We start from the raw sequence: 22,539 nt of genomic DNA, 5'->3' as shown, positions 1-22,539 counted from the left end.
TATGGAAAATCTCTGTACCTTCTACTCGACTTTGCTATGAATTAAAACAGCTCTTGAAAACAAAGTCTATTTTTTTAAAGTAAGTCTTACCCAACCTTCTGTCAATTAGATTTTGATTATTACACCTCTCTGCTAGCATGGCATTATGCCCTGCAAGGAGGTATCTGTGCTCAGGTTTACACCCTGTTGTATCTTTCACCGTAAAATCAAATTGCTTTTCTCCTACCCCGACGCTAGCCAGGCGGGAGGCTGCTCTAGAGAGAGGCTTGGGGGCAGACACCAGGACACAAAGCTGACAACGCACCGTTGGAATGAGATCAGAATATCTGCCACAAGGTATCACTGGCCTCTGTCTGACCACATATTCTCTCTGCTATACCAGGAGTGTTCTGGGTTTTTGCACCCAAAGGGCTTTGCACGTCATAGATTACGGAAAGCAGTTCTGGAATATTAAAGCACTACATTTACTTTCAGGATGTCTTTTACAGCATTCTGCAAGTGAAATGAAGGATAAGCCCGTGTCAAGGAAGACTGGAGACACGGCCAAATCAACGTGCGCTCATCTTCGTATTTCAGATTTTCTCCATTTGGGCCGAATTATGATCTTTGAGGGCTGCTTCTTCTCTTGCTGAGTCTGGCAGCCTCAACATCAAATCCAGATGAGCCTAAAGCAGCCAGGGCTCTGGGTCGCTGGCCCAAAAGCTCCAGCTGAGAGCCTGGCAACAGGCCCCTCCTGACAGCAGTCAGTTCATGAAGGAAAGCAGACCCCACGCTCAATCTTTGTGTGACACCTCGTTTAAACCCGACTGCTCTGCTTTTGTGTGACTTGACGTTATTTATTCCTCAGAGAGGGACTGAGTGACTCACAAGGTCTTGTGATTCACAGAGCCTCTCGCAGAACTAGGCAGATGGCAAGTGGAGAGCTGGGACAAGAGAAAGGATGACTGGAGGGGGAGGGCTGCTCTGGTCCCTCTGAAGTCATCAGAGATGCCCCCTCCCCCAGGAAACTTCCCCACCAGGAAACCAGCCAGAGCCCCTTTTACCCACCAGGGAAGAGGTGGTTGTGAGTGAGGCTGGAGCTCCCTGTGGTGAGGACCTAGAGTCCTACTGGCATTTTTAATCCACCCCCCCCCATCCTCGCTACTCCCCCATCCCTCCCACCCCACCCCTGCCCGCTGGAGGGCCTGCTCTCCAGCTCAACCAATGAAAACATCTATTTCTCAGGTTGTTTAAAAGGCCCTGCAGGAATCTCACGTTTATGTGTATTCCCCATATGTATGTAATTAAATTTTATTTTCTCCTGTTAAATACTTAAGTCATTTAATTAAAGGCGCTGCAACCATTTTGTGAAAGAAGGCAGGCAGGAAAAAAGGAGAAAAAGGAGTCTTGGACCCTTGAAATCAAGGACCAGGTGCTATTCATTTTACATTCTGTGCCTCATTACATTTATTTATTTGCTCCTGAGTTCATGCAGCCCTTCAGCTACTGAACGAAATCAGTCCCTGCCCTCAAGGGAGTCCATAGCTGGGGTGACTGAGTGGCTCAGTCGTTAAGCGTCTGACCTTCGGCTCAGATCATGATCCCAGGGTCCTGGGATCGAACCCCGCGTCAGGCTCCCTGCTCAGCGGGAAGCTTCTTCTCCCTCTCCTGCTTCTCCCTCTCCTGCTTCTCCCTCTCCCACTCCCCCTGCTTGTGTTCCCTCTCTCGCTGTCTCTCTCTCTCTCTGTCAAATACATAAATAAAATCTTTTAAAAAAGAAAAAGGAGTCCACAGTCAAGAGGTGACAAGGAATGACATCAGTAGTTGTAACAGCTGAGGGACAGCAGGGTGGCATTGCTTGGAAGCACGTGACTCCAGAGCCTGGGTTCAAATCCTGACCCTCTCACTTCCTGGCCATGTGACTAGATAAGTTACTAGCACCTCTTTCATGGGACTGCTGGGGGGATGGAGTTAAAAGATGAAGAGAGACCAGAAGAGTGCCTGGCATCCAGTGCTTAATACGTGTTGGTTGTGAGTATGAAGTTTATATGCATATATATGCATGATACGTACATACACACACACCCATATGCATAATAAGTACACTGCAGAATGCAATGAGAGCACAGAAAGTGGGAAAGTAAACTTGAGTCTGGTAGGGCTGCCAGGAGGAAGTGACCCCCAGGCCCAGGCTTTTAGAATGAGTGACAGAGGGGTGGAGAAGCAGAGGAAGGCTGAAGGGCTAGCACAGGCAAAATCGTGAGAGGAGAGAACATCAGTCACTGCACAGGGCCCCGCGGGGGGCGGGGGGGGGGGCATAGATGTGCTGGAGACGCAGACAGGAGCTGAATCCCACAGGCCTTGCTAATGAATTTGGATCTTGCCTAAGGCCAGTGCAGAGTGATGGAAAGAGTTCAAGCTGGAGCCTGCTGTGAACATCTTGGCCCTTTCTAAAACACCACAGTTTTCATAGCATTAGCCAGCGATCATCTGCTTTGTGGTCATGATCCTGAAGCCCAGTAGGCCACCGAAGCAAAGGCTGGAAAAGGACTCTGTTCAGTATTACAGTCTTTGAGGGCCAAAAATAGTTTCTTTTATCCTAATTCTTTGGGAAATGATAAATTCTTTGTGGGAAGGAACCATGTCTTTTTTATCTCTAAAAGCATCTAGAACGCTACGTAGGTACACCGGATTTGTCCAACAAATACTAACTGAGAAGTTCATGTAACCCTTGCACGTTACATATAGGTAATTCCTAGTTATTTGAGGCGATTAACTGAGCATTCTGATGGAAAGTAGAAACGAGGGTTGGCACACGGACTTGATTTTCGCAAGATGTTAAAGGACAAATGGCCCTAGGGTATTTGTGGGAAGTTAGACTTCCGTGTAATGAGGAGGCCATCATGTTTTTTTTTTTAAACAAAACCAGTTAGAAAGCTCTTCCTTTTCTACCACAACATGGCAGAGGGTTACTTCTGACTTGTGGTAACACGAAGTGAGACTAACGATAGAATGATATCCCCTTTCACTTGGAAAGGAAAAAGGGGTGAAAAGAAACTGGTAAATCCCAAAGAGTAACGTGGCCGGGAATCTACTAGGGAACAACGAGCCTCCAAAACAACAGTATCTTGACACACAGCCTTCGAATGCAGCCTCATTCATTCATTCATTCATTCATTCCACAGCCATTTCGGAGCCCCTCCTATATCTGACATGCTGGGTATACAACAATGAACAAAACAGGTATCATCTTGTTTCGTAGCTTAAGAGCATCACACTGAGGCAGAGCAAACAGGCTTTCAAAAAATAAACCCACTAATAAGAATGTAAGAACACCACATGATAAGTACTGTGGAAGAAAACAACGGTGCATCCCGCTATGAGAGAGAAGGGAGACTTACTTTCGGCTGGATGGGGGTCAAGGCAAGCTTCCTGAGGAAGAGGCAGAGAAAGATGAGTAGGAAAAAGCCAGGACAGGACTGATGAGGGGGCCTCCAGTGAGGGGGAGGCTCTTTGCCAGGCCTCAGGTGGATAGAGCTGAATGAACTTGAGGAAAGAAGGGAGGAATAGGAAGAAGGCAGGAGTGGGTGGTGGAGGGGCCAGCAAGGGGGTGAGCACTGTGGAGGGGCTGAAGCCAGGGGCGTAGAGACCAGTTAGGGTAGTCGGAAATGGTGAGAAATGATGGGGCTCTTCTATTAGATTTACAACCTGTCTTCCAACTCGGCACACTCCCTGAGTCCCAGTGCCCCTATCCCACAGAAGAATCTCAGCTGAGTTTGGGGTAAGCCATACGGATGACAAAGGCACCCAGCAGCTTCCCCTCCTGTGTATGGATGCTGGCAGGGGCAGGAAGCCAGAACACAGAGGCAGAGAACAATAGAAAGAGAAGCCTTGGGAACCAAGGTGACCCAGCTTTCACTCCTAACTCCCAGTGTGGCCTTGCACTTCTCAGTCTATACAATGAGGATAACGGTACTCACTCTAAAGGTTGTAAAGAGGATTGCATGGGGAGGGTGAAATGGGTGAAAGTGGCCAAACAGTACAAATTTCAGTTATAAGATAAATGAATCATGGGCATTTAATGCACAGCATGGTGACGATAGGCAATAATATTGCATTGCATATTTGAAAGTTGCTAAGAGAGGGGGGGCCTCAGAAACATGCAACTCTTGATCTCGGGGTGGTGAGTTCGAGCCCCACCTTGGGTGTAGAGGTTACTTAAACAAATGAAACTTTTAAAAAAAGTTGCGAAGAGAGATTTTAGAAGTCTTCATCCAAAGGGAAAAAATTGGGGGGGGGTGTTTATACTGAGGGATGTTAACTAGACTTATTGGTGCTCATCTCACAATGTATACAAATATCTAATCTTTATGTTATACATCTAAAATTAATACAATGATATATGTCAATTATATCTCCAAAAAAAAAAAAAAAAAAGATTGCCTGTAAGTGAAAGTAAACACTTGACCCAGGAAGGGCGCGTTCAGTAGATGGTTGTTGCCATTATTGTTGGGACGAAAAGATTAATTTGAACCACATCGAAGAGGTAGAATCTACCAGGTGTCCAGATTCCGGAGTGAGGTGGGAGCCTCTAAGCGCCGGATTTCAGCCTGAGCAGTTGCGGGTGGGGGCTGATGTCACCCACAGAGAAAGGAACCGCAGGCGGGGGTGGGGTGCACTTGCTGAGCAAGCCGAGGGGCGGAGCAAGAGGAGAAAGACGCGGCCGGGGCAGCTGCGCCAGAGGCGAGGACCGGGCGGCGGGGAGAGTAGAGTGGGGACCCGGCGGCCGAGGGGCGCGAGGACGGCGCTGGGAGGCGGGGGCAGTCCCGCTGCGGCGGCGGTCGCGGAAGGAGGCTGGCTCCGGATCCCTACCTGCTCAGGTGAGCCGGCCCCGGGTGACAGGGGGAGGCACCTCGAGGAGCTGGCGGCGGGCGGGGGGGGGGGGTGCTCCTCTGCCGCTTCGCTGCCGGGGTCCTCAGGGGCGGGGGATCCAGAGTCGTCCCTGCCAATTCCTCCGGGCCGGGCTCGGGCTCCGGCCCAGGTCGGGCAAGCGTGGGGGGCTTGGGGTCGCGCAGCGGGCTCAGGCTGGAGATGGGGTGGACTCCTGCGGGCTTCCCTCCCCCGGCCCCAGAAAGTGCGGTGACACCCCCCTCCCTCCGCGTCCATCTGAGCACGCGCCGGTCCTCGTCCCGCGGCGAGCCTCGCTTCCGGAGCCTGCGTAGGTGTCGGCGCTCGTGCAGCCCCAACCACTGAGAAAGAGAAGGGACCCCAGACCAGGCCAGGGCCTGGTGGTGAGAGCTGCACCCGCAAGGCCATACCCTCCCTGAAGGCTTGCTCAGATGCGGACTGGTGGTTCAGCGGGTGCGAGGGGAACCTGACCACCGAAGCCGAGTCTGGTATCTTTGCTCCCTGATTGGAGGCCGCGGCCTAATTCCTGAGCCAAGAGTATCTAATTTGGCTTTAGGTCAGCGAAGACTTCCTGGAGCTCGTCAGGAAACAGGGTCAATCTGAGGTCAGAGCTGCCTTTTACTGCTCACAGGCTCACTGCGTGCAGGGTGCTGAGCTGGGGCTTTAGGGACCGCATCCGCTGCCTTCATCCCTCATCCTTGCAACAGCTCCTCGAGCCCCTTGCTGTGTCCACTACCCCCACTTAACAGGTGAGAAAGCTGAGGCCACAGACACATTAAATCACTGGCCCCAAAGCACAAGGCTCGCAAGGAGTAGAGTCAGGATCTGAATTCAGGTCTCTGATTTCAGGACTTTCCACTGTAGGGCGTGCACCTGCTGCCTTTATAATGGTCCCTTTGGTTCATATGGCTGGCAGTTCAGTAGGAAACAGAACGGAGTATGACAAGATGTTCGCTTTGCGGGGAAATCAGTGGTAGTAAGTGGCCTGGGCTGTAGGGTGTGGTGGCCATTGGTGGGGTGAGGGGTGGGGTTGGGAGGGTTCATGGTCCACCTGGAAACATGCCTGTCCTTGCCAAATCACCTTTCTGAGCCATGTGGTACTGATAATTCATTCTCTCCTTCAGAAACTCCCACCCCTCTGTTATCAACTATTCCTTCTCAGTCATTTCCTTGGCCTGTTTTGTTTCCTTTTTCTTCTCTTGTCGATATTCCCTTGGCCTCAATGTTCACATTTTTCAATACTCTTTGTAGACAATCTTATTCATGTTTCTTGCTCTACCTTTACCATTTTTATGACAGCAACTCCCAAATTCCTCTTCCCCCCATCCCTAATCTGTAACTCCAGACCCAAATTATCAAATATTCTAATTCCTACTGGTTAACCTAACGTACGCCCCCACAGGCACCCAGTTCCCACATTTCCAAACTCAAATTTATCATCTCTATCCTTCCCCAAGGTCTTAGTTCGGGTCCCCTCATTTCCTTGGCTGGACTATGACAGCACCTTCCAAACTGGTCTTCCTGCATCTGGAGTCCATCCACCCCTTGAAAGCTCAAGAGGCTTAGTCTTTGGTGTCTTCAGAATTGACCAGAGAGAATAGGCCTTTCTTCCGCTCCTTCCTTAGTACCCTGTACATACCTGTAAGGGAGCCCTTTGCATGTTGGGTAACTGCTGACTTGTCTGTCTTGCCCTTTAGACCAGGAGCACCTTCAGCACTTCGTCTTATCCATCTTTGTATTCCCTGGCCAGGCACATAGTAGACGCTCAATAAATATTTGTTCTAGTTCGTGACCTTGTAATGAGTTGAAACTTTTTTTAGGACACGATTATAAGTGGTAAAACCATGCGTAGTGTGTCATTTCACTCGAGTCTGAATCTCATCTGTCCCCGTAGTGAGTTCGTGTGTGTGTGTTGGTGGGGGAGGTGCATTAGAACATGAGTTTGCAGGCGGTCGGAGGTTAAGACTAACGACAAAATGAAAATAAGTTTTCCAAACTGGTGAGTTGAGACTAGGGGTGTTTTTAAAGTTGATATAAAATTCAGCCATAGCAACTGAATAGTGACAGAGTCAGCATAGTGACCCCCTTCTCCTTTCCTTAGACATCGAGTCAACGAGTGAGCTGAGCACACTCAACCAGAAGAGAAGCAAAGTCATCATGGCTTCAGTGTCTACTCACGGAAACCAAGATAAAGGCCACCATTTGCCACCACCAAGCAAGCAGGTATATTTTTAATTCAGAAGTCTGCCAGCTGAAGAGGAACATCATATAGGACTGTCCTTAAACCTCATCCTTGAGCAGTCATCTTACTGTTTTCAGTCTGGCACTTTGTTGGATGGGTGCAGAGACAATGGGAAGGGGAAGGAAAGTATTTTTTTAGCTTCCTTGAAAAGGTGGCTTTTAAAATTTTATTTGTAAAATCCTTTCTTTATTCTTCCCTGTTTAGGACCCAGCCTAACTCTTATGTAGGCTGTCAGTGACTGAAGAAGTTTCCTTTAGCAGAGCAGAATCTTAATTGAATCTAACAGAATGATACGTCATGCTTGTTTTTACATTTTTGTTGCCAAGGCTGATCATACTAAGTATATGTGCTGACAGGTGTTCCTTAACTACTAAATTAGCAGTCGGATTGAGAACCCTAGTGTTAACAGGGCACAGTCTTTCAAAGAGTGGAGAATGAATATCATGTGTTTCGGTGACACATACATGAAGCAAAGAGAAAGTATTGTGATGGGTAAATGGAGTTCAAGTTCTCTAGCGTCAACCTTTCCAGCTAAAAATGGTTTCATGAAGGAGGAGATGTTTAAGGAGCAGAGTTTAGGAGAAGCAAACAGACAAATGGTATCAAGTCACAAGGAAAAGAACATAGACACCTGAGTTGCCTCTGTGAAATAGAGAGCCATGAAACATGTATGGCTATACAGGAAAGGCTCACCAGAGCTCCTCCGGGGAGACTATGCAGAAGCATCAGTCTTGACGGCAGGACTCACAGCAGTTGTAGTGGTCAGGGTCCCTGACCCTGGATGTGTATGTATATATGGGTGTGTTTGGAGCAGAGGAGGGAGGGAGGTGTTCCCTACCTCTGCTGCAGCCACAGGCAGAACCAAGAAGAGATATTTACACGGGGAGAAGGAGTGCTTGCTGAGGAGCTAAGGTAAGTGGAGAGGGAGAACAGTTCCTTCTCTCGCCGTTGTGACTCACCCTGACCACCATCATCCGTGTGCTGTGCCATGGGGAGTTGTAAAGACAGAAGATGGAGGTTTGCCTACTTGGGCTATTTGTAGAACTCTGAAGGCAGAGGTACCACGGGGTCCTTCCATCTTGTCATCGTGCATATAAAGTTCTTGGCACAGTGCCTGACCCATGGGAAAGTGCTCAAGAAATGGCGACCATCACACTGGAGGAGATAATGCTAAGTGAAATAAGTCAAGCAGAGAAAGACAACTATCATATGATTTCTCTCATCTATGGAACATAAGAACTAGGAAGATCGGTAGGGGAAGAAAGGGATAAAGAAAGGGGGGGTAATCAGAAGGGGGAATGAAACATGAGAGACTATGGACTCTGAGAAACAAACTGAGGGCCTCAGAGGGGAGGGGGGTGGGGGAATGGGATAGGCTGGTGATGGGTAGTAAGGAGGGCACGTATTGCATGGTGCACTGGGTGTTATACGCAACTAATGAATCATCGAGCTTTACATCGGAAAAAAAAAAAAAGAAACTGCTTTAAAAGATAAGGTATTAATAGAAACCCCGCAGCACGGTAAGACGGCCGGATCAGGAGACGGTTGCCATTGCAAAGAGAGCTTGTTACTTGGTTTCCAAGCAGAGGAGGACACACACAGCATGAAGGCCCACTCCGGGAAGCCTCTGTGGGGAGGCAGGGAGACGGAGGGACTGTGGGGCCAGAGGCTTTGGTGCAGTGCCCATGGGGAGAGACAGGTGAGGCTGGGTGAACAACTGGAGGAGTGGCTAGTCTGAATCATTTCAGCATGTTGAAGGCATATGGGAGCTCTCTGTCCCTCGCTGCCCGTCCCGGGCCCAGGGGTGTACGTAGAGTGCAGTCGGAGTGTCAAGGCCCGATGAAGGAAGTGGTTGGAGCGGTGGGCTCCGAACCGGTTTGTTTGTATTCGAAAAGCACGCTCGCAGGTGAGTTGTTCACCACCTCTAGGAGTTGGCTAAACCTAGGGAGGCTGGCTGTCCAGGGTCAGCAAAGCCCCAGACGTCAAAGCACCAGAATACGGAAACGACCCGAAACTTGGGAAATATTAACCACACAGTTTACCACTAATACGTGTATCAAATACCAAAAGAATGGGAATTTAGAGAGAGAGTTCTCAACCTTGGCAATACATTGGAATCACCCGGAGAATCGTAAAAGTACGAGTCAAATCCCTGTCCCAGATTCTGACAATTTGTCTTAGGTGCAGCGGGGCGTCAGGAGTTTTAAGAGCTCTCCAGGTGACTTTAATGCATAATCTAAGTTAAAAACCACTCATTTAGAGCAAGTGTATACAGGACAGGTGGAGACAAGTGTATTTGGACCTTTAACACCCTAAAGCTGGCCAGTTGATGCCTTCTCTTTTGCAGTAGACAGGAGGGAAAAGGGAGAAGGAAAATAATAGAGAATAATGGATTTAACATGTATTGAGTAACTGTTACGTGGCAGGTCCACTCTAGGTACTTCAAATACATCATCTAATTTTCTCCTTAAAAGGGTAGAAGAAAAATAAAAATTCTTCCATTTTACTGAAAGGAAACTGAAACTCAGAAAGGGTATAGGATTTACCTATCATCCACAGCTAATATGTTGATAAGTACATATTTCTTCTCTTCAAATTTTAAGTCTAGTTATTTTTTTTATTTTTTTATTTTTTATTTTATTTTATTTTTTAAGATTTTATTTATTTATTTGACAGAGACAGCCAGCGAGAGAGGGAACACAAGCAGGGGGAGTGGGAGAGGAAGAAGCAGGCTCCTAGCGGAGGAGCCTGATGTGGGGCTCGATCCCAGAACGCTGGGATCACACCCTGAGCCAAAGGCAGACGTTTAAGGACTGAGCCACCCAGGCGCCCCCTAGTTATTTTTTTTAAAGAGGAAACACTGTTTTCTCCCCAGGTAACCAATATTTTTCCTAGCTGATAAGCCAAGAATAATGTTTTCCTTTGTATCCAATTTTAAATACTTCTTGCCTTGACCAAATACCAATTCATCATTATCTCAGAGAAATCTGTGAACCTTGACACAGTCAATATTTATGATCTTTTTTCTGTTTAGCATCTCCATTTCTGGTGGGCTTTACCCCACCCTTATCCCATCTGGTTATGGCTGGCCTGGGAGTGACAGTAACGGGCATAGGGCTGGGGTTTACCTAACCATGGGACTCCGATATTTTATCGGTAAGGATTGGGCTAAGGGATGGTCTTGTGACATAAGCTGAGCCGATCAGAGTGCTTCCACAGAGACTCCAAGTGTAGACGCTGGACAGTGTGTTTATTCTTAAGGACTGTAGGCTGAAAGCCCAGGGACCAGACCTTCCTTGATATCCTGTCTCAGGCATGAGAGAATGAGGCCAACAGGAAGAGAGACGGAAAAACAAATAGATGTTTGGATAGATCCAAGAGATGGATAAGCTGCTATTATTGTTTGAGCTTCTGGATTTAATTAGGCTTAAATGCAAACATCTCCACCCATGGACTTAACAATTGTATGAGCCAATAAATTTCCCTTTTACTTAAAAAAAAAAAAAAAAAAAAGAAATGGCGACCATCATCCACATTGACATCTACCACAAAGAGTTCAAAAAGGAACATTGACAAAATCAGCAAGGCAAAACTCAAAAGCCAAAGAGCTGCTCCTCAAGAAAAACACTAAAAATCCAAGAGGTAAGTGGCAGACATCCTACATAAATAATTCACAAACAAGGAAATACAAGTGTGAGTTGTATAGCAAAGAACAAATTAAATAAAATTTGTTTTTTAAAAAATGAATGAACCACCCAGAGATGGAAAAAATTGTTTTCAAATCACATATCTGATAAGGGTGTAGTATCCACAATATACAAAGAGCTTTGACAGCTCAACAACAACATGACAGGCAGCCCAACTTAAAAAAATGTGCGAAGGACTTTAATAGGTATTTCTCCAAGAAAAATATATGAATGGCCAGCAAGCAAATGAATAGATGATCGGTGTCCTTGGTCGTTAGGGAAATGCAAATCAAAACCACAGTGTGATACCATTTCACAATCACTAGCATGACCATAATTCAAAACAGAAACAATTTAATTTATTTAGCTTAAATAAACTAAATAATTTATATTAAAAAATTTAATGTGCTAATTTGAAAAGAACAGAAACAAAAGAGAAAACAAGAAGTGTTGACAAGAATATGGAAAGTTTGGAACCCTCATCCTCTGTTGATGGGATCGTACAGTGTGCAACTGCTGGGGAGAACAGTTTGGCAGTTTCTCAACAAGTTAAGCATAGAATTACCATGTGGCCCAACAGAATTGAGGATGGGTGTTCAAACAAAAGTTGCACATTCATGTTCAGAGCAGCTGTATTCACAATAGCCAACAGGTGGAAATGACCCAAATATCCATCAGTAGATGACTGGATAAACAAAACGTGGTATATCCATACAATGGAATATTCTTGAGCCACGAAGAGAAATGAATTACTGATACATGCTACAACATGGATGAAGCATGAAAACATTATGCAAAGGGAGAGAAGACAGCCACAAAAGGAAACTTAATGTGTGATGCCACTTACATATCCATACATATCCATGAAAGCAGATTCATGATGGTCAGGGAGCTAAGGGTTGGGGGGAAGCAGGGAATGAGGAGAGACTCCTTAATGAGTATGGAATTTCCTTTTGGGGTGATGAAAACGTTCTGGAACTAGACGGAGGTTGTGGCTATACCACATTGTGGATGTACTTAATGCCATGGACTGTGTACTTTAAAATGGCTAAAATGATAAGTATGATATTTTGTGTATTTTACCACAATGAAAAAGCATTGAGCCACTGTATAACACAAGATGACAACCCAGGTTACTTGAGGGATTGCCTCAACATTCGAGGAGAAAAGGCATTCTGGCTGAAAATATGTAGACTCTCAAACACATTAGTTATCAGAGAAATGCAGATAAGAGTAAAATATTACATTGTATCTATTAGACTGTCAGCATTTAGAACACTGGATAATGCCAAATGTTACAAAATCTGTTCCTTACTCTAACCTGCTTTGAATCCAGCTTAACTAGCTCTTGGGCTCTGTGGGCTTAGAGGAGCGTTCAGGCACTGCTGGTGTGAGTGGATACCGATGCAGCCACTGGGGATAGAGCTCCAGCAAGACTTTGTCAAATCAGGAACACACGTGTCCTCTATTTTACTTCTAGGTATCTATCTGCAAATGTCCTCACCGGGGACAAGTGGTGGTGGGGACTTGGAGGCATGCTGGAGAATTAGTCAGCAGTTAAAAGAGTGACCTAGATCTATAAGCCACATGGATAGATCTTAAGAGCATAGAGCTGAGTTGAGAACATTTTTTAAGTAAAATTAAGTATATAAAGCAATGCCATTGGCATAAAAAAGGTGCACATACCCGCAACAATGAACATTTGGTGACAATGCATACCACCAAATGAGCCACATTCAACCCCCAGAATGGCAGTGATGGGCAGAGGAGAACGAGAACAGAGAGTGTAGGGAAGCATGAGTGAATAATATATGCCCACAAAAGGGGAAAGGTCATAAATAATGGAGTTAGTCCAGATTATAGCGTATCGATACGATAAAGAGAATACTATAGATTTAGGAAAAATGATCATGTCAGCCAGGTCAGGAGGTCCACCGGAAATTATGTGCAGAGCACTTATAAACGTGTAAAAAGAACCTGTTAAGACAGAAAGTAGAGTATGTAGACAAATAAAAAGCAGTCTGTTGATGAGTTCCTAGCCTTAAAATGCTTACAACAGTATAAATAGGGGAGTTGGAACACCAGGTCTGAAAATAGCCAACTTGCCCTACCCTGCTCTGAATGCGATCCCAGATACATAAACATTGTGCTTTAGGGGAAATCTCTTCTTCACCCAGGGGGCAACACTGAATTGGGTTTTAAGGACACCAGGCAGGCGAAGGGAGTGAGTAGCCTTGCAGGGAGAGCGGGCCACGTGGTCGGAGGCTGGAGGTAAGCTAGAAATTAGGGCCTCAGCGGTAATTCATTCTGACCAGGTATCTGTTCCATGCTTGCGGGCAGTCAATCAGTCTGCTTCTCCAACAGCCATTCTTTCCCTCCTAAATCCACCCAGCGCTCCGAGCTGGAAGGCAGTGGCTGAGACTGGTCATCACTCGGCAGCAGCCACACAGGATACACGCTGTGTGACCAGAGTCCAGAGTCCTCCCCGCACTCCTCTAGGGAAAACAGACCAGATGCTTTGCTAATGGTTCCGGTCAACTCACCATATAACTTTCCTTACAGAGTCTATTATTTTGTCCAAAATCAAAACTGCACATCCACAGAGGAGAGATTTCAAAGATTATCCGAGAATGTCAAGAAGAAAGTTTCTGGAAGAGAGGTAATTGCACCCCTCTTAATCTTTGTTAACGCGATATTTGCTGCAGTAAACTGCCCAAGTGTTACCTTAGAATGATGGTTACGATTCACTTCTGAGCAGGGACTTTGCACTTCTCTTGCCAGGCCTGCCTTATATAAGACGAGGGTGTGAATTCACGCTGTGCCTTTAAGTCCCTTCCAATTTAAAAAATTCATGATCTGCCATTTGAAAATGTCATGATAGAGCCTGTAGATATAGTCCCAATGTTTTGCAGCATTGGGATAGTTTATACTTTGACATATGCATTTTGATTTCTCAGATCAGTCAAGTTCAGTGTCAATTGTTTGGGAAGTAACATTTTAGAACTTGATATTCATTATACGTGATTATTGATTGTGCTCCTAGAAATTCATGATTTTTTTTTTTTTTACAACCCATATCAGTAACTTAAGTAAGTACTAGTAGATCAGCATTCAGTATGACCCATTTGTCTACCAGGAGGTAGATAGGAGCGGAGACACCGGTTGCTGTTCGATTTTTCTCGGTTGCTAGGAAGAGCTAGATGTTTATCAGTGCTCTCTGCTCTTGGAAGAAGTGTTGCATTTTGATAGAACTAGAAACCGCCTTTGCCAGACTAACTTGCCTGTTTTAAAAATCGTAGCTCAACATCACCCATGTTTAACATGAGTATGATAATCTTGTAATCTTCAGAAAATCGACATATCCAAATTGTGCTGCAAAGTAGCACTCAAGATGAAAGCTAGGAATGGTCCTAGATGGGGTGTGAAGGCGTTTATTGTGTTGTTTTTTTAACTTCTACGTAGGATTGAAAATTTCAAAAGACACAGCTAAAGGCAGCTCCCAAGTTCAATGGCTAAGTGCGCACACACCAAGATGTCTTCGTCGTATGTCGTGCTCCGAATCTGGGGCGCGGTGGGCATTCAGTAAAGGTGGATGGCGGAGAGGGAGTAGCACGGGGGTAGGTTTTGTCCCCTTAATGCTGGGCTTCAGGTTGAGTGACTGGGGAAGATCTCAAGAAAATTCTGCACGCGGTGTTTAATAAATATTTGTTGAATAAGTAAAATAACGAAGGACTGAAAACTCCTTGCCAAGGTAGGTAAGAGAAAAAAAAAAACCCTAATTTCCCCTGACTTCTGGATGAGGTGCCAAGCTTTAAAATAGCAATATTGAGGGGCATTTTTCTTTTACAGCTCTGCCTTTTTCTCTTGTGAGCATGCTTGCCACCCAAGGACTAGTCCACCAAGGTAAGCTTCTAGATCTATTAATTAAACTTAAGAAAGCCCAGTTTTCACCGAGCCTCTGGACAGCTTATTGGCGGTTGGCGTTTGTTTTTTGGAGAAAGATTTATTTGTGCAGGGTTTTGCTAATTTTCAGCCAAGTCCACCCTTCCCGAAGATGTCCTAACCTCCAGAACGAGTGGCTGTATGAGGTTACGTGGCAAAGGGAGATTAAAGTGGCAGGTGGAATTAAGGGCGTTCAGCAGCTGACCTTAAAAGAGATTATTCTGGATTCTCTGGATGGGCCCAGTGTAATCAAGTGTCATTAGAAATACAAGAGTGAATCAGAAGACGGAACCAGAGGGGTAGCAGCACAAGAAGGGCTCAGTTCGACATTGCTGGCTGTGAAGATGGAGGAAGGGCCCATGAGTCCACGGATGTGACTGGCCTCTAGAAGCTGGAAAGGCAAGAAACCCTAGAGCCTCCAGAAAGAATGAGGCTCTGCCAATACCTTGATGTGAGCCCAGTACCATGGTCTGAATTCACATGTTGAACTCTTAACACCCCATGCAAGGGTATTAGGAGATGGGGTCTTTGGCAGGGAGGTGGAGCCCTCATGAAGGGGATTAGTGCCCTTGGAAAAGAGGTCCAGTGAGCTCCCTAGCCCCTGCCAGCCCATGATGATAACAGGAAGTCTGCGACCCCAAAGTGGGCCCTCACCCAACCATGCTGACGCCTGATCTTGGACTTCGCCCTCCGGAACTGAGAATTAATTTTGGTTGTTGATAAGCCCCCCAGACTGCCATATTTTGGGGTAGCCACCCAAATGGATCGAGTCACCCAGTGAGACCCATTTTGAGCCTCTACCTCCAGCACTGTAAAGTCACAGATTTGTGTTGCTTTAAACCACTAAGTTGTTGATAAGTTGTTAGAGCCCAGGAAACCAGTGCAGTGCCTTTCTCTGTGCCAGAGTCCCTGTGTCTCCCTGGGGCTCCACAGACGCTTAGACAGATTGTCTTCCACAGAAGCGTGTTCCAAAGAGGAGACACGGGGTGTGGAAATCCACCACACTCTGCCCATCATGCCCTTCGTCCTGGCAAGAGGCTGCATCTGCCTGAGGAAGGACACCTGTCTAATTTGAACACAGATCCAGAGAACTAGCAGCCGTCCAGCATTTCCCCACATGGCTTCTCCCTGCCTCTTAGAGTTTTCCACTTTTCCTGTCTGACTCTCTTCTTTCTTCTTATCTCCATCTCTCAGAGCCCCTTTAGGCCTTGCTTGGGCCCCAGATAACAAGAAGGCCCCTGACTTTGTTGAAGCCCAGTATACTGAAGACTGCTCATTACCAGGACTTTCAAAAGAGTATTATACCCAGCAAACATGAGGGAAAATGTTCTCATTCTTTTTGGGGTCTCAAAGACCATCTATGTCATATATCTAGGAGAATCCCATTTCACTCAATATTACTCTTTAAAGGTGATTTATTAAATATTTCACTTTTTTAAGATTTATTATTTATTTTAGAGAGAGAGATCACAAGTGGGGAGATGGGCAGAGAGAGAGGGAGACAAATCCTCAAGCAGACGCCCCACTGAGCATGGAGCCCGATATGGGGCTCGATCCCAGGACCCTGAGATCATGATTTGAGCCAAAATCGAGTTGTCTGTTCAACCAGCTAAGTCACCCAGGCGCCCCGATTTCATTTTTATAGCTCAAAGATAGGCTTTTTATAGAAATGTATTCATCAATCAGTAGCAATCAGACCATTTCTGACAACAAAAAAATATGGCCACAACATCTGTAGGGATTATGTTTTATAGATATTAAACGGCTTAAAATCTACAGTGTCCTGCAAGTGTGCAAATACACTTTCCCAGGTTTGTGTGCTAGTTTTCTGTGGCTGCTCTGATGAATAACCACCAGCATAGTGGCTTAAAACAATACAAATTTGTTATCTCACAGTTTTGGAGGTCAGAAGTCCAAAACAGGTCTCAGTGGGCAGAAGTCAAAGTGCTGGCAATGCTACCTTCCTTGGGAGGCGGGGAAGGTTGGTCTGGGCTTCCTTTCCCTTTCCACTTCTAGAGACCACCCACATTCCCTGGCGCATGGCCCCTTCCTCTGTCTGCAAAGCCAGCAACACTGAGGCAAGTTCTTCTCATCCTGCCATCTGTCTGGTTCTTTCTCCGAATCCCTCTTCTACAATCCAAGATGATTACATCTTGATTACATTGAGTCCAACGCAATAATCCAGGATAGTCTTCCTATTTTAAAGTTATCTGGGGACGCCTGGGTGGCTCAGTCGGTTGGGCATCTGCCTTTGGCTCAGGTCATGGTCCCAGGGTCCTGGGATCGAGTCCTGCGTCAGGCTCCCTGCTCAGTAGGGAATCTGCTTCTCCCTCTGCCTGCTGCTCCCCCTGCTTGTGCTCTGTCTCTCTGACAAATAAATAAAATCTTAAAAAAAAAAAAGTTATCTGATTAGCAACCTTAATTCCATTTTCTTCATAGTTTTCAGGGATTGGGATGTGGTCATATATCTTTGGGAGACCATAACTCTGCCTACCACAGATTTTAATGTTTTCATTTAAAAATTATGATATATATAATGAATCTCTAAACTGAGACTCTGTGTTGAGTTACTTAAAAAGAGGAGGAGGCAATGCCTAATTGCTTGGAACTAAGTTGTTAGCTCCACCTTTGCCTTGATAGCTTTTTTATTTTTTAAAGATTTTATTTTTAAAGTAATCTCCACACCCAACATGGGGCTCGAACTTACAACCCCGAGATCAGGAGTCACATGCTGCAGGGATTGTGCAGCCAGGAGCCCCACCTTGATATCTTTATTTGTTTATTAAGATTTTACTTATTTAGAGAGAGAGAGAGCACGGAAATGTGAGACAGCATGAGCTGGGGGAGGGGCAGAGGGAAACGGAGAGAATCCCGAGTGGACTCTGTGCTGAGCCCAGAGCCTGACATGGGGCTTGATCTCAGGACCCTGAGATCATGACCTGAATGGAAACCAAGAGGCAGCATTCAACCAGCTGAGCCATCCAGGTGCCCTTCCCCCACCCCCGCCCTGCCTTGACATCTTTAAATCCGTCTTGAATTTTCTGTTTCATATTCTTTTCCTATACATTTTGGCAAACTAATACTTGCTGCTTGCCAAGAAAGGTTATTCGAGAGTTAAGTTCAATCAAGAATTGACTTAGAACTCTTTAAAAATCATCTCTTTAGATTGAGAATCTGTGTGTATCTTAAACTTTGAAGGTTTCTTTATAAATTAGGTTAAGTTATAAAATGAAATAATATCGTATTTCTATATTACTCCTTAGGTTATTTAGCATCTAACCCAAGATTTGGATCGTTGCCCAAAGTTGCACGTAAGTTATAGAAGTAAAAAAAAAAAAAAGAAAGAAAGAAAGATTCATTTTACAGATGTTTATAGCAACCGGAGATATGGATGTCAGGCTGACCAAACTGCCTGTATCGACTCTCTGAAAAATCAGTCTCCATTTTTTGTCTCTGCAATTCCTAGTTCATGCAACACTTTCTGATAGAAGGCTGAGCAGTAGGGACCCCACCTTCAACAAGCCTCTATAAAGCCTGGACTAGGGCAGGATATACAAGAGAGACCAACAACAGAGCCTCTGAATGATAGAGCCATGAGGGGTTTTAATTTTTTTGTCTTTTGGCTAGTTTTTTCAAAATATTGTCTATAGTGGACCTAGCAAATGAAAAATTTTTTTAAATCGGGGACTTTCTAATAATACATTTACCGTGAACTTGGGGGTTCATCTTATTCCACTCATTATACATAGACCTGTTACGTACAAGGAAGACGCAGTCCAGTGTACAGCCTGAAACCTCATTCCCAGCAAGAAGAGCAGGTGGGATATTTCTCCCCTAGGAGGTTCCCTCTGCCTCGTGACCTCTCCCTGCAGGCAGGATGGATTACAGCTCCCCCTACTCTAACCCATCAAGAGAGTTAAGGGGAATTCCTGCCAAGGAATTTGGAAGCTACCTATAGTCACAACCCAAACCCCATCCCTTCCTTCCCTGGTGGTCTCAGACATTTATTTGCCAGCTGGGCCTCCCTCTGGCTGCCGGTCTCTGAGATAGCACCTTCGCTTCCTCTATCCTGGCCCTTTTACCACCAGCTCCAAACTGAGGAGATCAGAAAGTCTCCATTTCCCAATCCTGCTCTTTAATAGGGAGATTCATTCGCAGAGATTTTGTTCATTGATTTATCGTGGTACTTTTCAGGTAAAAATTACTACGGTTCATGTAGAAAGTTCTAGAAGATAATTAATGGAGGAGATTCTGAACTTTTAAATGATCTTTCCTAACCTGCTTTTACAGTTGCGGGTCTCTTGGGATTTGCCCTTGGAAAGGCATCATACATACGAGTGTGCCAGAGTAAATTCCATTCTGTTGAAGATCAGCTGCGTGGGGCTGGTTTTGGTCCAGGTCATAACAGGTTTGTAACTTTCTAAGAAAATGTTATTAAGTTTTTTACTTTAATTCCAGTACAGTTAACATACAGTGTTCTATTAGTTTCAGGTGTACAATATAGGGATTCAGCACTTCTGTACATTACTCAGTGCTCATGATGATAAGTGTCCTCTAATCCCCTCTTTCACCCACCTTCCCTCTGGTAACCATCTATTTGTTCTCTATAGTTGAGAGTCTGTTTCTTGATTTATCTCTCTTTTTTTTTTCCTTTGTTCATTTGTTTTGTTTCTTAAATTCCACATATGAATGAAATCCTATGATATTTGTCTTTCTCTGACGGACTTATTTTGCTTAGCACACTACTCTTGCTCCATCCATACTGTTGCAACACGTTTGTAATCTTTTTGATTGAGGGATTGTAAAGAAGATACTTATAAAAAGTTCAACGAAGGCCCTTTCCCCACTTATAATATTAAACAATTTTCTAACTATATATATAACAAGGCATTGTTCAGGTCTCTAAAGAATACCTTCGTCAGCGGACATGGCTTCTGCCATCACGGGGCCACACAGAAGGGGAACAGGTTTCTGTGCTGCAGGACTTCTCAGAGCCCTTCTAGGTTAATGTGTATCATGACTGTCATTCAGAGGTGTGAGCCGCAGGACTGTGGACTTAAGGGCATTCCCTCTGCGGTTGGAGTACCTAGGTGGGAACCAGTTCTACCACTTACAAAGCTGGGTAACCTTGGACAAGATTCTTATACTCTCTGATCTTCAGTGTTCTCCTCTGTAGAAAGTGGTGATCAGAACTATTTTCATGGCATGTTAAAAGGAATAGAAATGATTATTTATGACAGTAAGTGCTCAGTGAATAATAGCTATTTCTACGAGAGTATTTATAGGATTAGTGGTGGGGACACATTTCTCTAAAGACCCTGACTTGTCACAGTGGATTCTATTCAAGAGGCAGCAAGAAAACTGTGAAAACATTGGACATGAAGATCATTATTGGCCCTTTTTTGGGGGATGAAATTCTGGAGGTCTCAAACCAAGAAATGGCTCCTATTTTTACTTTAAAAAATTAGGCTTGTGAACTTTAACATAGAAAATGTCTCTCAGGGAGTGCCTGGGTGGCTCACTTGGTTAAGCATCTGACTCTTGATTTAGGCTCAGGTCATGATCTCAAGGTCGTAGGATCAAGCCCTGTGCTGGGCTCACGTGTTGCAGGGAGTCTGCTTGAGATTCTCTCTCTCCCTCTGCCTCTCCCCCCACCACCCTCTCCGCTTGAGCTCTCTCTCAGGAAGGAAGGAAGGAAGGAAGGAAGGAAGGAAGGAAGGAAGGAAGGAAGGAAGAGAGAGAGAAAGAAAGAAAGAAAGAAAAAAAGAAAAAAAAAAAAAGGAAATGTCTGCCAGTAATGTTGTGTTAAGACTAGACCTTCCAATGTCAAAACACAAACTTCTGTTTTTGCCTCCATTCTAGGCACTGCCTGCTCACCTGTGAGGAATGCAAAATTAAGCATGGATTACATGAGAAGGGAAGTTCACAGCCTTCAGCTTCCTAAACTTGTATCTATGGCTTTTGGTGTTTCTTAAACCTCTGAATTTGGACACATTTAAAATTTCAAGTGTACTTTAAAATAATATACCTATAGTGGAATAGAAACATTGTGATTCTCTCACTCTTTTGAAGTGCTTTCTGTGGAAGATTCTCAGTTGAATTGAGCAGTGTATGTTTGTCTGCTATCTGAGAACATGTCAGGCGCATTCACACACCAAAAAAGAAACTATGTGGCATTGCTTACAGCTGAGTTAAAAGATCTTGGAGTCTTCTCTGATCTATTCTTTCACTCTGCCTTTGTTCAGGGTTTTAAGATCTCTGGTAGAGGATAGGAATGAATGTTGGGGAACTGGGGAAGTCATGCCCCACAGAAAGCCAGTGTGTATAGAGGCAGAAACAAAGGGCAAGAAAGATTGTGTCTTACAGGCTTGAGTAGTGCTTTCTAAGATGTAGGGACGAAGATTTTTAATTTAATAAAAAAATGTTTCCCTTGAAAGAGTTGGAATCTGAATCCACTGTCCTTTATGCGTCATCGGTGTGGTAAAGTTTTGGCAAAGCCCGTCATCTTTAGGTTACTTGTTTAGCTAATGGCTGCGTGCTCATTGTCAGTACTAAAGAACGGGGCTCTTTTGTATACCGCTAGGGACCTGTATATAAGTATATATGACTTTCCAAATTGCCTCTCCTCTCCCAAGGAACAGTTTGTTTATGGCAACAATCACCGGAAGAATTAATTCATGGAACGATAAATTTTTAGGGCTACACGGAGCTTAGAAGCAGGCAGTCCAACCCCAGGAGGCGGATTCCTATCCTCCTGCCAGGTTTTTTACATGAAAAAAACAACCAACCAACCTCTTCACTGGGGACCTTGTGTTTTATGGCAAGTTGTCTGAGCCCTACATAAAAATTTCCCTTGCATCTTTGCATTTTCTCAGGAAAATACCTTGTGTGTCACCATTTATATACATATATATATAGTGTGTGTATGTGTGTGTGTGTGTGTGTGTGTGTGTGTGTGTGTGTTTGTATTTTACTTAATACATCTTGAAACCTATACCATGGAGGTAAAAAGCGAAATCTCATCAGAAGGTGATATAATATTTCATTTTAAATATCAAAAATATTTGGGAGTTTTTATTTTTAAGTGAACGTTAAGTGTCTGAAATGGAGTGATTTTGACTTCGTCTCCTGGATAGTACATATCCTGGTCTTTCAGTTGATAAAGTGCTATTTCTGTCCATCAGAACACAGAGCCAACATCCTGCTTCATGGATGCCGTTGAACTCCTGGCTCCGACAACCAGAAATTGGTGGCTTTTTGTTCCCTTGGTGATTGGCACCAATTCAGAATTAGGCACATTTGTTTCCTGCACGCCAGAAACTGATTTCCCAGGGATCAGAACATCTTCACATTGCTAAGCACAGCAAGTCAATGTTGAAAATCAGTCTTGGGGGATTGGGATAAGATACATCTATTATCGGTGAAAGGGCCCATTGTTTTCACAGCTGACATCTCCATCATTCTTCTGAATCAAATTGAATTTATGGTTTGGGCTCTTTGCTTTTCCTAAGCAGGTAAGTTATTCATCGAAACAGTTTATCACAGTGATCTTTCCTTTCACAGTGTGAAAGGAAATCAATAAAGAAAAAACTGGAAGTTCACTCAAATCTCAAATATTTTGCTGTATTATCTATTGCATAGATTAGGAAGCACGTATCTGGAGGAGAATGTCTGTTTCTTGTAGGAAGATGTGGCAAGGAGTGGCATTTGTCTTTCTGCATTTAGAAATTACCAACCCTCATCACCACCCTGGTCATCAGCTTGTGAAAACAGTACTTTCAT

At 44.8% G+C, this 22,539-nt stretch overlaps 1 protein-coding gene across 2 annotated transcripts; it reads left to right on the top strand.

The window, feature by feature from the left end:
* The first annotated feature begins 4,710 nt into the window (after nucleotides 1–4,710).
* On the top strand, nucleotides 4,711–22,526 carry OCIAD2 (OCIA domain containing 2). Of its 2 annotated transcripts, none has more exons than XM_026508867.4 (7): nucleotides 4,711–4,859; nucleotides 6,989–7,110; nucleotides 13,378–13,474; nucleotides 14,665–14,718; nucleotides 18,021–18,068; nucleotides 19,048–19,165; nucleotides 20,620–22,526. In XM_026508867.4, exons 2-7 carry the CDS (start codon nucleotides 7,045–7,047, stop codon nucleotides 20,699–20,701), a joined length of 465 nt encoding a protein of 154 aa, XP_026364652.1. In that variant the 5' UTR covers nucleotides 4,711–4,859; nucleotides 6,989–7,044; the 3' UTR covers nucleotides 20,702–22,526. The 2 variants fall into 2 exon arrangements, with proteins under 2 accessions (XP_026364652.1, XP_057165732.1); XM_057309749.1 differs by lacking the exon at nucleotides 4,711–4,859 and adding an exon at nucleotides 5,498–5,636 and having other exon boundaries at nucleotides 20,620–21,218.
* Nucleotides 22,527–22,539: the final 13 nt, after the last annotated feature.

This window comes from Ursus arctos, unplaced genomic scaffold, assembly GCF_023065955.2.
Source record: "Ursus arctos isolate Adak ecotype North America unplaced genomic scaffold, UrsArc2.0 scaffold_9, whole genome shotgun sequence".
In the NCBI taxonomy this organism is placed as follows: domain Eukaryota; kingdom Metazoa; phylum Chordata; class Mammalia; order Carnivora; family Ursidae; genus Ursus; species Ursus arctos.
The sequence above is the reverse complement of the archived record's forward strand: the minus strand, read 5'-3'. Positions and strand labels throughout refer to the sequence as shown.